Below are 18,929 nucleotides of genomic sequence, written 5' to 3'. Positions count from 1 at the left end.
GTAATTGATGCAGTATGTGGTCTGGCATTGTCATGTTGGAAAATGCAAGGTCTTCCCTGAAAGAGATGATGTCTGGATGGGAGCATATGTTGTTCTAGAACTTGGATATACCTTTCAGCATTGATGGTGCCTTTTCAGATGTGTAAGCTGCCCATGCCACACGCACTCATGCAGCCCCATACCATCAGAGATGGATTCAGGCTTCTGAACGGAGCGCTGATAACAACTTGGGTTGTCCTTGTCCTCGTCCTCTTTAGTCAGGATGACATGGCGTCCCAGTTTTCCAAAAAGAACTTCAAATTTTGATTCGTCTGACCACAGAACAGTTTTCCACTTTGCCACAGTCCATTTTAAATGAGCCTTGGCCCAGAGAAAATGCCTGCACTTCTGGATCATGTTTAGATATGGCTTCTTTTTTGACATAGAGTTTTAGCCGGCAGCGGCGAATGGCACAGTGGATTGTGTTCACGACAACAGTGGATTGTGTTTTCTGGAAGTATTCCTGAGCCCATGTTGTGATTTCCATTACAGTAGCATTCCTGTATATGATGCTGTGCCGTCTAAGGGCCCGAAGATCACAGGCATCCAGTATGGTTTTCCGGCCTTGATCCTTAAGCACAGAGATTGTTCCAGATTCTCTGAATCTTTGGAGGATATTATGCACTGTAGATGATGATAACTTCAAACTCTTTGCAATTTTATTCTGAGAAACTCCTTTGTGATATTTCTCCACTATTTTTCGCCGCAGCATTGGGGGAATTGGTGATCCTCTGCCCAGCTTGACTTCTGAGAGACACTGCCACTCTGAGAGACTCTTTTTATACCCAATCATGTTGCCAATTGACCTAATAAGTTGCAAATTGGTCCTCCAGCTGTTCTTTATATGTACATTATATGTACTTTTCCGGCCTCTTATTGCTACCTGTCCCAACTTTTTTTTTTGGGACAGGTAGTTTATGAGGTTTGTAAATTATTGCATTCCTTTTTTATTCACAATTTGTACAGTGTCCCAACTTTTTTGGAATCGGGTTTGTGTATATATATATATATATATATATATATATATATATATATATATATATATATATATATATATATATATATATATATATATATATATATATATATATATATATAATATATAATATATATATATATATATATATAGTGTGTGTGTATATATTATAATTATTATTATTATTATTAATACTAATATTAATATTAATATTAGTATTAATAATAATAATAATAATAATAATAATAATATATACACACACACTGTATATATATATATATATATATATATATATATATATATATATATATATATATATATATATATATATAATATATATAATATATATAATATATATATATAATATATATAATATATATATATATATACACGTTTTGCTTGTATATATTTTAACATCTTTAAATATATTTATTTATTATTAGCTATTTATCAACTAAAGTGCACCAAAAAGAGATCTGAGTCCACTTTCAAATTCAGATACAGTGTGAATACAAAGAGATCTGGGTACATTTGTGTCTGCAAAAGAGGTTTAGTTTGGTTCCATTAATTCAGATTAATTCAGAGTGGTGTTTGCACAGCCTGTTGAAAAGCTGCTGTTTTATTGTGATTTTATTCCATCTTATTTTGTATCCATGATATCTAATCAGCAAAAACATGAGATTATCATATCACTGTTCAAATCGCTACTGAAGTGTTTGTTAAAACAATCGCAATATGATATTTTTACTAAGTTGAGCAGTTCTACTTAGATTGTTTGTGTTGGATGGCTCTGCTCAAGGACTGAGCTGCATCCGTTGGCTTCATTCAGTGGTTATATGTTGGATGAGAGTTTCTGTGAGAGACTGACATACTAGTGAGAGCCGCTTTGGGTTATGTTGTGATGACAGATGCCAAGCATAACTTGGTCTGGTGAAGTCACAGAGTGAAAAGCAAGCCCCCTTTAAAATGTGGTGGGAACTGGGAATGCAAAACTATCTAAAAATCTGACTTCGTACCTTTTCCCGTCTGCAGAGAAGTACTTTGACATGAAGAAAGCACAGTGTAAAGAAGGCCTGGACATCTATAAGAAATTCCTCACTCGAATGACGAGAATCTCAGAGTTTCTCAAAGTGGCAGAGGTAAGATGGTGTAACCTAGCTTATATAATGAGTCAGTACGGATGGAGCACACATTAAAAAACTCTTTCCTGCTCATTACAGCAAGTGGGAATCGATCGAGGAGACATACCGGATCTGTCACAGGTGAGGACACAAATATATCAGCCTTGGTTTTGAGGAAAAACACTGACTGACTGCTTTCCCTTTCTGCCTATCGGCTACTTAACTGTCACTCTTCCCTCTTCCTGCGAGACACAGCTTGAGCTCCACAGCAAAATTTAGCACGGCTACATTAGTTTTAAACGAGTGTGGGTTGTAGAACTCTCTAACCTGCTGTTACCTAGAAATCTTAATACTTAAAATGAGTTTTAGAGGAAAAAGTCATCTGAGAGTTCTAGAACTGCAGCTAATTTGCTTGTGCAATGCAGCTGCAAACCGCAGGCCTGCTGTTGTCGGTGCATGCGGACATTTCTGCATGACACTGGTGGGAGAAACTATTCTAACTGTCCTTATTGCTGGATTCATACAGCACATAAAGGTGTGATACTGTAGGCAGCTTACAGGGCTAGACAGAATCAGGGGCTAGGCTTAGGTTTGATTTCTTTTGTTTTCTTTTCCTTTTCACCAACTAGGTTTTTACATGTTTGTGTGTTCAGGAGATCATATTAAAAAGAATGGGATTCTTTTCGTAAGGTTGCAGCAGAGCAGAATCATCAGTAATATTAAATGGGACAGGTTCCCCTCAGTATTCAAAGTTGTGATCAGTTATGTTGGTTTTTCAACAGATGATTTTCCTATATATGGTTACAACTTTGGATTGCAGCGAGAGTAAACAGATAAATGTTTTTTTTTTTTTACATAAATTATTTTACATATTACATATTTCAAGTTTACAAGCTCTTTGGGTTTGTTTTTATTCTGCTTTACTGTTTTGCGGTTTCTGAAATACTCTGAAAACATCTGTTAAACTACCACCTTTATATTCTGTATCTTTCCTTATCTTTCATTTTCAGTTTACAGTTTGTGTAAGTACCTGCATCTCACTCTTTTCTCTCTGTGTTCAAAGCCTTTGGTTTGTACCTTTGCATGCTATCGGTCTTTTTGTACAACAGTGATTCTTCAATTAGGGGGACATTTCTATCTGAAGTACTTTTTTTTTTTTTTTTTTTTGTGTGTTCGTGTATGTATAGTATTTTTAAAATGTACAGCTTTTCAGTTCATTCAGTATTTATGTAAACAGGTTATAATTTTTGTAATAATTAATAATATAGAATTACTGTCCCCAGTATTTCGTTATATACCATCATGCCAAATATTTTAGAAAAAAAAGGTTCTATTTAGGTATAATTTTTATTTTAATTAATTTCTTTAAAAGAAGTCCAAGACTTATTAAATGAGTCATGACATCAATTGTTAAGTATTGTTAAGGATTATGTTTGTTTGGAGCATTTGACATCAGAATATTTTGTAAAGGAGGCAATGTAATTTAGACAGAGATGTTCATGAGTCTTTTATCTGGAGTACGAGTCAAGTCTGAAGTCTTTATCACTGGAGTCTGAGTCAAGTCTGGAGTCTTTTGTCACGAGTCTGAGTCGAGTCTCGAGTCATTTTAAAAAAAAAATTCTCATAATCAAATCCTATTTTTTATCCTAGTTGTATTATGTAGACAAAATTATATGATCTTTCTATCATCTGTTTTATTAGAAATTAAGGTCCTATGACGTAAGGGATAATGTACATCCAGCTTGTTACTTTATAATCCATTACAATGTACAAAACAGTCATCCTGGCAACACGAGTAGTCATTTTCAATAGTCGCTAAGTGGACGCAAGATGGCGCCAGTGAGTCATGGTTTGTTATACAGCTTCGTTGTTAGTGACAACAGTCATTATCAGAAAATATCAAACCTCGGAATGTTTAAGAATATCAATAGAAAACATCTACACATGCTGATTGTGATATGTTAAAATATGAGCTTTAAGTAATAAATGGATTAACATGTCTTTCTATCACTCTCTAATATGGACACACATGAAGAAATATAAAAGCTGCATATAATACAAAAAGATTGATAAAACGTAGTGCTAGGTTTAAAGTCTAGTTTTTTTTTTTTGTTTTTTTTTTCTTCATATTTTAACATGCTGGCAATTCAAAGAGCCATGCAGCTACACCACAGTATAATAGCTAGCTGATAGCTAGCTGTGTGAGTTAATGTGACTAACCTCTGTGGATGCGATGTGTCATAAAATTTGATGATGTTGTTCCGGTGTCTTTAATTGTTTTCCCACATTTTATGCATCTAGCTGATCTGACGTGAAAATAAACTCAAACGAAAGAACATATCTCTTGGTGTCTCCCGTCATGTTTCATGGGACTCTTATGACATTTCGGAGTTTATGCGCACGGACATACGTAATCAAAATGTATGACAAGAGTCCGATGTACCATGACAGGAAATGAGATGCAATATAAATCTATTATAAATCTATTTAAACACAACACAAATTCTTTATTTATTCTAATTCTGAAGTCTGTTAAAATGCGACTCAAGTCCGAGTCTCTAACTCGAGTGCCCATCTCTGAATGGAGAGTTTGCAAAGAAACATTTACTGAAGGATAAAGCTCCCTACTGTATTGGATATGATAGCAGCTTAATATTTGTATTTTTTGTGCTATAACCTCAAAAAATTGGTCATGACCCCTTTAAACTTTTTTTTTTTCCAAAATGTGAAAAATATCAAATTGTAACATCATTGCCATAAAACGTCAAAAAGTTGATTCCAAAATCTAGTAGAAGTTTGTTCATAGTTAGGTCCTTTAGAACATGAGATGAGATAATTATTATTATTATTATTATTTTTTTTTACATTTTAGATCGATACATTTCATTTTTCAAGATTTCAAATTGTCGAACTTTCCCCTAATTGAACAATCGCCCTTATATGTTGCATGTGTATATTTGTTCTGTGGTCGGAGAGTGTGTCCTGCCCTGTAAGATAATGTAATGTTTCCATTCCTCTAGGCCCCCAGTAGCCTTCTGGATGCCCTCGAGCAGCATTTGGCATCATTAGAGGGGAAAAAGGTCAAAGACTCCACAGCCGCCAGCAGGTACAGTGATTTTCAAGCAGTTAATTTTGAACTTTCTAGTATGTGAGGGGGTTGCTGTCTTCATGCTTTGCATTCAGCGAGTGCGTGCGACTTTTGGATGTGCCGAGTGTGTGTGTGTGGGTGAGGTGTTTCAGGAGTTTTGTGTCAGGTTAAAATTTCCAAGTAAGGGGGATTTTGAAAATGTTATATTGATTTTTATGCAGACAACAATATAATACTGCCATCTAGAAATCTACGTTTACCTACATTCACAAGATATTGAAATGTTTGTACGTGTGCGTGTGTGTATTTTGGTACATTTTTTGTTTACTCTTTATCTTTGTTTATCATATTTTATATGTTGCACAGGTTTCAATATTGTATTTATTTAATTTATTGTTTTATAATAAAGTATTGCTATCCTCTATCAGGTCATAAATGGTTCATAATGTGATGTACCATTTAATTTTCATATTTTTTCAATGTTGCATAAACTATGATGGTGTTTAAACTTTAAATTGTACAGGAGGACTTTACAGGAATTTGATGACTTGCAGTTTGGATGTAGGCTAAAAAAAATGCTACCTTTGGTAACATTGACCCTGGACTTCCACAAAAAATGTCAAACTTGGTTCCTGTAGCGGAAGCAGTAAAAATGTGCTCTGTGCTCATGCTAGTAGCGCTGATGCCCATTAATGCAACCCTAGCATTTTTCAACAGTGGCATGTTTACTGTATCAGATCCTCCTGTCTGTCTTTCCACTCAGAGCCAGTACGCTGTCCAATGCGGTGTCCTCCTTGGCCAACACGGGTATCTCTTTCACCAAAGTTGATGAGAGGGAAAAGCAGGCAGCTCTTGAGGAAGAGCAGGCTCGATTAAAAGCACTTAAGGTATGTAACGTCCATCTGAAAAAGAGTGGAAAGGTTTTTTTTTTATTTTTTTATTTTATTTTTTTTTATAAAAGCTGATCATATTGGAGCATACCCAATTAAAAAGGTTGGGGGAGAGTGGGGTAAGATGAGCCCTGTATCACCCCATGTATCTTGACAACTGACCCTCTTATTGTCATGTGACCATATATTTTGGATTCACCCATCATTTCTGCCAGACTGTGAAAAGGAGAAGTACATGGGAGTACATTTACTTTAAAAACTGTTTTTGGCTTGTCAAAGTAAATTTTTAGCATAACAGATGTAATGGCTGTTACATCAAAGCAAATTTGTCCAGGTCTGAAAATATTTATGATGCATGTTAGTGATTTAGCAATGTATAAAGCCATGCAAATCATTAAGCTAAATATTTGATAGTTTATCTGATAGGAACAGTTTACAAGTAAACCAGATCCTTCTCTTATATGAACCAGAAGATGCTTTATCATCTATATCTTTCCACCTGTAGTCCCTAATGGCCTAACATGGTCGACATTGCGGAAAAACTACCAAGAACCTTTTGACTAAAATGTTTTCAGTTTAGTCTGTTTTTGGGAATCTTACAACTTTGGTGTTCAACATATTGTTTCAGAAATGCAAGCAATTAAAGATATTGAAACTTAATTTGGTTTGTTTTATGTTGTTTAAGCTAGGTTTAAGAAAAGAAATATGATTATTTGCAAAAGGAAATTTTATTATTAAATTAGTTTCTAAAAGAGGTAAAGTATCTTTAAAATTTCACATGGGTATGATTCAGATTCTGTTAGATGGTCAGTTTACACCCAGATGGTGCAACTTACCCACTGACTCGGATCAACTTACCCTTAACCTGGTACTTTCGTTGTACTTCTGCCTCATTTTCCTTTATCCCGAGGACTACAAAAAAAAAAAAAAAAAAAAGCCTTATCTTACCCCACTGTCCCCTATGCTGTTTGGTATTTTCTTCACCAAGGAGCAGCGTCTAAAGGAACTGTCCAAGAAGCCCTCCATATCCTCCACGACTGCGGCATCTCCTGTTTCCACCGCGACGGGAACCATCAGTACCGCCCAAGCCATTGACCTCTTCTCCACGTCCAGTAGCTTTGCTAACAGGTAATAGTTTTATATGTGTACAGTTTGGGGTGAGTACGATTTTATTTTTTGTTTAGTTTTTGAAAGAAATTATTACTTTTATTTAGCAGAGATGCTTTTAAGTGATCGAAAGTGACAGTAAAAGTATTTATAATGTATTATTATAATGTATTATTTATAATAACAAAAATTCCTCTGTCAAAAAAAATTTTGTTCTTTTGATAGCAATCAAGAAATCCTGGGAATACAATTTATCAGTTTCCACAAAAATATTAAGCAGCACAACTGTTTTCAGTAATGATTTAAAAAAGAAAAAAAGTTTTTATATTTTTATATATATATATATAATATATAATATATATAATATATATATATATATATATATATATATATATATATATATATATATATATATATATATATATATATATATATATATATATATATATATAATATATAATACACACACACAGTATATAATGTCAAAATGCAAAGTTCAAATGCTTTTCAGCCAGTCAGATTGTGTGGGCAGAACTAATTGCTCTATTTTTGATGATTAATCCCACAGTCTGGCTGGTAGTGATTATTTTCCCTGTTGGTGCATGAGTGCACATGTGCAATCGTTTGGCATCAATCTTCAGCTTTTAGTGTTTTATTAGGGCTCTATGCAGGACTACAAAATGACGGCAAGTATAGCGATTACGTTACAGGCATATGTGCTTATAATGATGTCAGCCAAGGAGCAACAGGGACATGCGTTATTAATGGTGCTTGCATCAATATTACTATTATACTTGCGGTTAGGGGTTTGTTCAAATCAGATTAATCTCTGCTGTCCTGAAACTGTGTGGCTTTGTATAGTTAAAAAAAAAAAAAAAGTTTCAAATCAGGCTCCGGTTCTCTTGTTTGCCCTGTAAGTGTGTGAATTCCTGCCCAGACAGGATTTGGCTGTGAAGAAGGTATTGATTGCATGTGAATTTCCCCCCAACTCCCTAAGTCTCCACTTTAAGCACTTCAAATCAACGTGCCAAGTTTGTCTTTGCCATATAACTGTGAAATGCTTGGCGCTTAGATTGCCGTTTAATGGAAGACATTAATGTGATTCGTATGTGTGTTTCTGTGTTTGTCTTGGTGCATGTCTGGCTCCAGTACTCCGAAGGTGCCGAACGATCTGTTGGACCTGCAGCCCGCGTTCCAGCCCTCCCTGCCTCTCTCCACCGGCCTGCCTTTAGCCAACACATGGGGAGGTGAGTGGGTCACACCACAGGAACTCACAGATCTGCATTAATATGTATCTGAAAGAAATCGAGCTTACATCAACACTGTCTTCTCCTCTGAAGCCATGAATATTCCCTCTGGAATTTTATCGCTTAAAGGAAACATGTTCTTGTTGTATGCATCTAAATAACATCTAATCTGTAAAGTCTGATATACAAGGGCCTAATTTTTAACTAAAAGAGCTGATAGGGTGTGTAATGTGATATTTAACCTGATGGAACTGATATAATATTGGTTTCCGATATTAGCCAGGCAGATCCAGAAAAAGCCAGTGTTTATTGGATTATACTACGTAAAACATGCTCAGCAACTTTCCTAGATGTATTATCTTGATGTGAGTTGAAGATCGTTGGAGTTTCAAGTAGGCTTTACACTGTTCAACAGCAGAATGCTGTCATGTCCTACTGTATTTAAAGTTCATCTCAATATTATAAATCTGTAATCGTTTATCCATCAATATGTCATTCCAAACCCTTATGGGTTTCATTTTACCGTGGAACACAAAATGTGAAATTTTAGGTGGCTATCCTGGCCACACTTCTCCAAGATAAAGGAAGAAAATTAAAACTTGGGCTGTCACACTCCAAAAACGCCTTGTAAAAGTGATCCTTTTGACTTGTGGAACATATTCCCAGTCTTGGAACAACATATGTGAGGAAATGTGAGAATTTTCATTTTTGGATGAACTAATCCTTTAATGTTAATAGTGAAAATTATATGAGGCATTCATAGATGTTGAATTTCACATTGAATTTTGGGACATAATGTATTTTAAGACATGAAATAAAAAGAAATCTTTTTTTTTTTTTTTTTTTTTTTTTTCATTAAATATTTTTAGCAAATAAAATTGCAGCTATAAAGTTGTATGTAATTAACTAATATTATTTATTTATTTATTCTGGCTGTTCCAAAGTTTCTGTAAACATTTAGCTTAATAACAATTTTTAATAATAACAATAATATATAATAGTGTGTATATAAATCTTATTTAACACAATTTAAAAGCTAATCAGGCTAAAGTTTTATTGAAACTTATTGCTTCCTCCTTCTTGCGTAAATCTCATTTGCTTAAAAGACCTCGGAAAAACAGGCGAATCTCAACATAACACCGACTGTTACGTAACAGTCGGGATCATTAATATGTACGCCCCCTATATTTGCATATGCCAGCTCATGTTCAAGGCATTACACAAGCCAGTATTAACATCTGGAGCTGCACAGATGAATCATCAGACTAGGTAAGCAAGCAAGGACAACAGCGAAACATGGCTGGGAGCGAGAGATTTAAAGGGGCTGCAGCCTGAATCGGTGCATTGTTAATGATGCCCCAAAATAGGCAGTTAAATAATTAATTTAAAAAAATCCATGGGGTATTTTGAGTTGAAACTTCATAGACACATTCAGGGGACACCTTAGACTTATATTACATCTTGTGAAAAAATGTTCTAGGGCACCTTTTAAAGTTTTTTACAAAAATAAAAAGTAATTAATATTTATTATTGTGTATATATAAATATTTATGTATTGAATCATTTTAGTACAACTTTAAAGCTGCAAATCACACTAAGGTTTACTGAATGTATTTGATTGCCAGTCAAATACAATTTTGTGCATTGTAATATTTGTCCTGATTCAAAGAATCATTCCTGTCCATTTAGCTTAGATGCACGATTTGTTACATGTTCATTACAACCTTTGTCGGATGTCTGATTCAGTCTAGTGTGATGATAGTTTATTTACATCTGAAGCATCTAAGTCTAGACCAAACAGACTCCACCACATTTTGTCTGTTAGTCTCTGTTTGCATGTTCTCTTGGAATCTCTCTCTCTCTCTCTCTCTCTCTCTAACCTCTTCTTGTTATTTTCTGTTTCTGTCTTGTCTTTGGCCGTGTAGATCCTTTCACGTCTACAGAGGCCGTTGACGACTCCATTCCAAACTTAAATCCTTTCCTTACAAAACCTGTTGTTGATCCTGTCCATCTGCCTGTTGTGTCTTCAGATGCTGTTAGTTTTTCCTCTAGGACATCCAGTCATGAAATGTTCGGTGGTAAACGGCTGATCTTTTTTCTCATGTCGTGCACTGTTTGCTTTCTTTCGCCTGCTGCGTGCTGGTCTGTTTTCCCTCCACTCTCATTTTTATCCTGAATGCTCCATCGCATCAAGTGTACAAAGACCTGCTGGGCAGTGACCCGAGTTAACCCTTAAAATACCTGATACGTGTGTCTCAAGTTCATACCGGCTGTGTACTCAAAACCTAGTGAGCTGCCTACCTAGACAGTATCTTTTTAGATCTAACTCAAAACTTCAAATGCGCCTATGATGCGCAAAAATGCTGTCTGTGAAGGCAGCTCAAAATGGAATACTAGCCTACTGCATACAGTAGTATACATTGAATAAATAAATTAGAATTAAATTTCACATACTAATCAATTAAATTGTTTACATAAATAAATTAATTTTTGCAAACTAATTAGTTAAATACTATGTAAAACAGTCTGTTATTAAAGGTGCAGTAAGCGTTTTCTGAGAAACGCTGTTGAAACTGAAACAGAGCGAGCACCAAAACACACTTCTAGCCAATCAGCAGTAAGGAGCCTGCCCACTCATGAAGGGGGAGGTGCCTGTGCTGTATAGTGCATTTGTGAATTTGGGGACGCGTTTGTGAATTTGTTTTATACAGAATTATACTATAATATTTATGTAAAATGTTATTGTATATACATATATAGTAGCATTATGATGTTACTTTAAGACTTTATTACATGCTCTATTAAGACAAGTTACATGGATTTTTAATCCGTGAGCTGCCCTTTGGTTGTCGGAAATGGAAATGAGAAAAAAAAGTTTTGTGTGAAAATGTCATTTCATGATTGGTATATGTAGAATATTTTCAATGCATCGATACACAACAACAGCAGTGACAAGAAGAAAAAATAATGATAAAAAAGAATAAAATAAGGTACTATTTTTATAGATTTTATTTTAACTTCCTGTTCATTTTTCAGTGTAAATTGAAGGTCAAGTCAAACGCATTGCATTGTGGGATACAGTGATTCTTGCAGTGTACCTGGGTTGTATACTGCATATTTTGGCAAATGCTAAATAATTAAAATTCATAAAATTGTCATATTATGCCAAATATACTGCAGAAATGGTAAGATAAGTGTGGTAGTATGCTATTCTGAACACTGCCTAGGTTTTGAAACACAGCCTGTGTGCGTTTGTGTATGCCTTTCTATGGTTGTGTTAATGCAATAAAGGAAGTGTAGCTTCTGTGAGTTTGTTCTATGCTGGGGACATTATTTATTATGTTCTCAGAGCGAACAATAACATATCTGAGAGAGTGACAGACAGATGGTTTGTTGTTACTGTAAAGTGTGTTTGTGTTTGTACAGCTGTAATATGGTGGCTTATCTTTTAAGGTCTAGTAATGCTGGTCTAATATGAATACACAAGTGTGATCAAGAGTGAGAATGGCTGTTATCAAGTACAAATTAACTGCTTAAAAATGTATGTGCCCTATTTGAGTTTGGTGGTCCTTTTTGCCCACGCTAAACCTCAAATAATGCTTTTTATATGGTGATTTTTCTGTATGGGTCTGTATGATGGTCTCTGGACCACCTTACTCAAAAAATATAAACCTGCTTGGTTGTGCTTTGCTGCCTTCCTTGATTTTTCTTTTACCCTTTTTATTCCTCCCATCCTTAGAGTGTTAAGTTTTAAAATTTTTCCCAAATGTCAATTTCATTTCTTGGTTCTCCAGATAATTACAATCCCTTTATTGATTCGAGCAGTTCCGTTGCGTCACCCGTCGAGCCCTGCGCTCGGATGGGCTGCTTCCTCTCAGGTACAGACGTCCCAGCGTGATTTATGTTTTCTGACCTCAGGAAACATAGTGGCGTTACCCCATGGTTTCCCCTTTGAGTCCTTTTTAACCCCTAAAAATTGAAACTTAGTTTTTGTTTTAACTCCACCCTCTTAACTTGAATATAGAGTATGCAGGCTTTATATCTTTTTTTTTCCCTGGTATTATTTTTGCATTTTTATTGCATATTCCTGTCTCACTTCACTAATTTTCCCATTTCTGGCTCTCCTGTGCTTTTGTTCTGGGCCTGTCAGACTCGTTCTGCTCTCCGGCTGCCTACCCTAACACTCCTCTCTTCCACTCTGAGCCCTCCACTGTAGCTGGACTATTCGGAGGTAGGTGTTGTCCCTCCAGCCTGTCTCTTTCTTTTTGTGTCCTACAGCTGTCTCTTGTCCTTTTTTGTTCCATTCGCAGTAGGGCTGTGCAATATGGACAAAATAATCATATTGCAATTTTTTTTAATGAATATTGCAATTGCGATTTTATTTTCGATTTTGGCTATTGGTTTTGCTTTTTCAAATATGCTACATTCTAAATGTATTCAGTGCATAACAAAACATTTCACAATTAAATAACGTAGTATTAACAGTTTGATAAATAGAGATGGCATATTTTGTTGAGTTGTTTGTATTAGTCTTGGGAAGCCATCTTTACTGACGATGTACGCAGGCACCATGTCTTTGCATATATGTTAGGTGATCGCGTCTGTAATTTCTTTGTGCCATTTTGATCCTTTCTCATAAGGCGTGATGCTTGCAAATGCTTGAACAATGGATACTTGTTCAGTCGGTTCAGGCTGGCTTTGAGGTGTGCTTTTGTTAGTTTCGATGGACTTTGTCGACATGTATTGATCATACTTTTTTTTTTTTTTTTTAATGGCACTGTTTTAAGTGCTGGAACAGGTTTGTTGTATTGTCCCGTTTCGTTGCAATAATCTCACGTCTTACAAATTACCTTGCTTTCTGACACATCCTCTCTCCTGAATCCAAAATACTCCAAAATATTCTGAATTAAAATATAAATAAATTAATAAATACAATTGCAGTCTTTGCGATTTAGAAATTGCATGTGCTCAAATCGCAATTGTTTTGCGATTGTGATTAATTGCACAGCTCTAATTTGCAGATGTGCTTTTGTTTAGCTGATAGGAACTGGTTGGAAGTTGATTCAGACATTTGGCTCACAGTTCAAGTTTGCAACAAATGTTTTGGGTTGATAATTTAATAGTTAACCTTAATTTAGTTCAATTAATTATTAAATTCCAAAAAAAAAAAAAAAAAAAAATTCCTATTTTTTGCAAAGTTCCTCTTTCATGTCACCTTCAAGGCACTGGTATTCTAGTATTATTTTATATATTTTATGTATATGTGGATCTGTATTCTTTTTATTAAATACATTTACTTGTTAATATTTTTATATACATATAATTTTATATATATATATAGTGTGTGAAAAAAAAAATATATATAATTTTTTTAAACAGTTTTTTAGCAGTTTTAGTGATTTTAGTACTTCAGCTTTAACTTAAATTTAATTTCAACTTTAATTTAATTTCAGTTAGTTGTCAAGGCAACATTTATATTTTTTTTTCTATCTAATATTTATATATTTTTTTGTTTCCGCTTTAGTTAAAAAGATAGTTGTCTATAATTTAAATGGTTTAGTTTATAACAACATTGCTTCAAGAAAATATTGATATGCAATTAATTTTTGCATGTTTAATTTAATTTGATGAATTAGTCTAAATATCACAATTTATTTAAGAATTACAAAATAATAAGTAAATAAGAATAATAAAATCAGTTGATTTCCCTAATTTTTTATTAGTTCTTATGCTACTGTTGAATGCTTGAATCTTATTGGTTGACGAACATTCTAAGGTGTGCAAATATTTTCAGGGAAACGCACAGCTTAAGTAGTTTTATGCAGGTCTTGACCGCATTGCAGTTCCATATCACTTCGCCAAATGATTTCAGTAAGTTTCAAAAGGTCCTACTCCTTACAGCCTACAACCGCAAAACCCACAAAGACACTAAACAAGCAAATAAATATAGTAAACAATAGGATGAAAATGACAAATTATTGTCATGGTTTTTGCCACAAAATACACTTTGTTGTGTCCTGAAAGCGCATACTCTTTCAAACGTACACACATACTGTATACAGTACGGACACACACTCACAAAGAAATGCGTTTTCCACGCTGCTCTGACGAAATAATCCCTAAAATAGTTACTGTAGAGCAACTTAAAAGCTACATGACATTTCTCATCAGCGAGGTAATAACTGTGCGGTTCTTGAGGTAGATAAACTTATAGTTTCGCTATTAGTAGAGACACTGCTGCCGTGAGAGACGCACAGACTCAGGTAGGCTAATTCACAAGCTTATTCTCTCGAGAGACTTGGGATGAGATGCGTAAGAAATTAGTCCTACACACAAGAGCGTTTTAGGGACAAAAACCTGACAAATGTCTTGAAATACAACATCTGAACAATGTCTTGAGGTGTGGTAACCTCCGTGTCACGTCGTGGCTGCATTACCACCTCAGGTGTGCATTATTTTCTAATAATTCAACGGCCCATCGTCAGTTATTCCTTACTTTTACCTCAAATGGCTCATACTCATTTAGGATACTAGTTTACAGGTACAATGAAGAAGGGGAATAAATGAGGAGCTTTTGTCATGAGTTGGCATGATAAAGTTGATGATAAAGTTAAATGGCTGCTTTTTTTTTAACTACAATCATGTTGTTGGCTTACCCGGTCAAATAGCTGACATTTTTGGAAGTCTCTCGACTACAACAGAATCGATCCATTTAAATTAATGATGGCAATTATGCATTACCCATGAACTGGAAGAAAACATTAACCACTGTCTGGCATTTTTCCAGCCATAACGTGTGTAGGCGAACCAGCATGTGGTGTTTTTTTTTTTTTTTTTTTTTTTTTTTTAGGTCTGACCTTGTTTCCTCTAACACAGGGTTCTCTGCACCTCCCACCACCCAGCCTCCCAGTTCGACAGGCCTTAATGTCGACTTTGACTCAGTGTTCGGCAATAAGTCGGCCGCCAACAGCACAGACTCTGCTGGTAAGAGAGAATTTAACCCAGTTTCTGTGACTCACTCACTGCTTTTCTCTCCACATGATGCTTCACATCCATCTCACTGCTGAAGTCCAATGTGTTTTGGGGACCCAGAGCCTTTATTGAATAGATAATTGGACCATGCTTAAGCTAGCAGAGTGGAACTAGCATGTGAAAATGGTTATATGACCGTTTTTCATTCTTTTAGTAATTTGATGTGGTAATTTTTATAAAAAAGTGATCACAATGTGTTTAGACACTAGATCTCTTTTGTGTCATGTTCTCAATACTGTATGTTTGGAACACATCTACAAAATCGCATCTTAGGCTTTTCATAAAACAACCTTTTTGCATTAATTTACTTGAATATTGGTTTCATTGAGTCTCAGTTTTGATTTAAACACATGACTGATGTTGGAGCAGTGGTTAGCACTCTAAAACATTGAGCCATGGTGCGACTCATGTTTGAATCCAGCTTACGACACATAAATGAATAAATCAATGTTAAATTGAACATAAAAACAAATTATTGGTGTTATTATGCATGTTATTTCAAAGGAAAAAAAATCATATGGTACATTACGGAAGTTGACTTGAATTTAGCTTAAATTTCTAATCAATTTTTTTTAATGTGAGCCCATGTCGTGTCAAAATAAGACCACCATAAGTTGCACAGTCATATTTTGAGATGTTCCTCATTCTGTCCTCTTTCTCTCCTCTCACTTTGTGGTTTGATCTGTTTGGGCCGCTGGCTTTGCATGGCACTGCATGTCTGGGTGAGTTGACTTCACAAGATTTTACCCACATTCTTCCACTTTCAGTCCTGCAACATTAGCTCTGAGGCCAGCTGCCTCTTGCTCCACCCAACCTAATTGCACTTTTTGTGTTTGTGTGTGTTGTCTGCGTCTTTTATCCCTCTCCCATTCCCTCTCCTCTGTTTGTTTAAGATGATATTTTAGGTGGCATCTTGAAACCCACAGTGGCCTCTCCCAACCAGGGCCTGACGCCCAGCACCCAACAGCCAGGCAAACTGGTTTCCGATGATTTGGATTCCTCCCTGGCCAACCTTGTGGGCAGTAAGCGTCCTGTTTTTGTTACATCAAGCAAACCCTCTGTATTAGGGCTTCACGATTATTCAAAATAAAATTGAAGTTGGAACATCAACTTTCATGCTATTTATTGATTTATTCATCTTAAAAGGGTGAATTTAGCATTACACAATGGCTGGCATAGCCCTCACAAGTTTTCTCTTTCTTACAGATCTCGGTATTGGAAATGGAACAATGAAGAAGTATGAACATTTGCCACTCATCTCAATCCAAATTCATAGTTTTCTTCAAACTTTATCATGATTGCTTCTTTTGTTCCTCCTCAGTGACATCCACTGGAGTCAACCCGGAGAGAAGAAGTTGACTGGAGGAACCAACTGGCAACCAAAGACGGCTCCGACCACAACATGGAACCCTGCCACTATGGTGAGGAAACAATATGTGCTTTCTCTGACTCAAATGAAACAAAACTCATGCTAGAAACAGCTGTCATAACCCATTGGATGGACGATAGCTGGAGGTCCTCCACTGATTCTGAATCATGGGCTCTGTTCCAAACCCTGATGAGCTGCCTTGCTGTCTGCTGTCTACATGGGCAGCTAACTTCTAAGACAGCATCATAAGTGACTGAATTCAAAGGTTGTACATTAGCAAAAAACTAATTTTATGTGGCCAAAATGGCCGTCCAGTGCTTGGATGATGATGTACACAGACCAGTGTTGGGTGTAACAAGTTACTAAGTAACACTTACTGTAATTAAATTACTTAAGTGAAGTATGGAATTACTGTTCATTTTTAGTCAATTTAATTACAGTTACCTATAATGTTTGCGTTACATACTGTAAATTAGTTCAACAGTTCTGTATAAATCAATATTGAATTTAAAATCTAAATTTGTCGTCTAAAGGTAAAAGTGAACGCTGCCTCTTTAAAATCGTAAGCTGTTGTGCAGTTGCGCGTGAGTTCACAACTTCACACCAGTTGGCTGCGTAGTCGCTGTCTGAAGATGTCGGCAGAAGCGAGTGGCTGTTTTGCAGAACGGAAATATTTCAATTACAGTACGTCACTTTTTTGACACAGGTAAGCAAGAACATTACAGTAAAATATAAGCTATGTCCTAGGGCAGTGGTTCCCAAACTGGGCTACGTGAGGTGACAAAAGAGGGGTACACACGCGAACAAAATGCTGAGTAGTTCATTTAATTCTACATTAAAATAATATAAAAATAGAGTATGTATTTCTAACTGCCAAAATGTCGTAAATCCAGTACATTTAATCAAATGACCTCATCATTTGCAGTCAAAAATGAATGTATCCACACAAGCAGCATGCATAGATTGCGTGCCGAATCTGCTGCCTTAAATTGCGCTAAATTACGGTCGTTCTCGACAATGCACCTTTGTAAAAGTGGGGATTTAGCACTTACTCGCATGAAGAACAAATATAGACACAGATAATGAATTTATTTCGATTTAAGACTCAAACTTTCTCCGGTATAAAAATGTACCTTGTGTGAGTTCTTGTATTTAATGATGATAACGAGCAAGAACGCAATTGTTTCCAAATATCCACATGACTGCAAACGTGACATTTATTATACAACAGGTCAAAAAACAAAATGTTTATTTTAAACACAGTTCTGCCAGTATTTACTCTATTTTGCAATGAAATAATAACGAAAACCACAGCAGAACTACAACACACGTCTGTGTTTCGCGAACAATTCTGCCGCTTTGAATGAATTGTAAGAGTCAATTCAATGATTCATTCACAGCCACTTGCTTCGTTACTGAATGAATGACTCGATGACTCACTCACAAAAACAGTGTCTTGCTGCCACCTACTGGCGGTTTTAGTTTAACATTTAAAAGTTTTACTTCGTTTTACCATCATTGCATATTTCTCTATTGAACATTTTTATTTAAAACAGTATTTATTTTATAAAGTTATTCATAAAGGTAAAAAAAATGCACTGGAAAATCAATTTAGGGGGCAAATATTGTCCCTTAATGGTAAAGGTGTGACTGCAGTCGAAGTGGAAGAGAGGGGGTACATGGAAGGATGGTAATTCCTTCAGGGGGTGCTCCATGCTAAAAAGTTTGGGAACCACTGATCTAGGGAGAAAAAACGACTCGTGCTGACGGTCCTCAGTCAATGCGCACTCAACATTGCCTATTGCGAGTGTCAGATTTTTGACGTTCAAATACACACACAGTTAGGCTATGTCAAAATGCCCGTCTTTGCATATTACCGCGTTGGTTATGTGAATGTGAACAGCATATATAACAGCATATTGTCTCTGTCCATTAGGTCTTAGTGACAGCAGCGTTTAAAACATGCTACTGTTTACTATTGGCTGTCAGTATTTATTTTAATACAATATTTAATTTATACAGTTAATATACAGTACAGAATATTTGATGATTCAATTTCT

The 18,929-nt window shown here is 35.5% G+C and overlaps 1 protein-coding gene across 14 annotated transcripts in view; it reads left to right on the top strand.

The window, feature by feature from the left end:
- Positions 1–18,929, top strand: part of picalma (phosphatidylinositol binding clathrin assembly protein a) — a 55,112-nt gene that overhangs the window by 23,955 nt on the left and 12,228 nt on the right. For 3 of the 14 annotated variants that reach the window (XM_067397833.1, XM_067397837.1, XM_067397845.1), the window contains 13 exons: positions 2,048–2,154; positions 2,236–2,277; positions 5,157–5,242; positions 5,988–6,111; positions 7,103–7,242; positions 8,371–8,468; positions 10,394–10,546; positions 12,263–12,346; positions 12,619–12,699; positions 15,345–15,452; positions 16,394–16,522; positions 16,707–16,737; positions 16,822–16,921. In XM_067397833.1, coding sequence (XP_067253934.1) covers positions 2,048–2,154; positions 2,236–2,277; positions 5,157–5,242; positions 5,988–6,111; positions 7,103–7,242; positions 8,371–8,468; positions 10,394–10,546; positions 12,263–12,346; positions 12,619–12,699; positions 15,345–15,452; positions 16,394–16,522; positions 16,707–16,737; positions 16,822–16,921 — 1,283 coding nt within the window. The remainder of the gene's footprint in view (positions 1–2,047; positions 2,155–2,235; positions 2,278–5,156; positions 5,243–5,987; positions 6,112–7,102; positions 7,243–8,370; positions 8,469–10,393; positions 10,547–12,262; positions 12,347–12,618; positions 12,700–15,344; positions 15,453–16,393; positions 16,523–16,706; positions 16,738–16,821; positions 16,922–18,929) is intronic. The other 11 variants (XM_067397838.1, XM_067397840.1, XM_067397836.1 and 8 more) reach the window with 7 other exon arrangements.

This window comes from Chanodichthys erythropterus, chromosome 10 (genome assembly GCF_024489055.1).
Source record: "Chanodichthys erythropterus isolate Z2021 chromosome 10, ASM2448905v1, whole genome shotgun sequence".
In the NCBI taxonomy this organism is placed as follows: Eukaryota; Metazoa; Chordata; class Actinopteri; order Cypriniformes; family Xenocyprididae; genus Chanodichthys; species Chanodichthys erythropterus.
The sequence above is the reverse complement of the archived record's forward strand: the minus strand, read 5'-3'. Positions and strand labels throughout refer to the sequence as shown.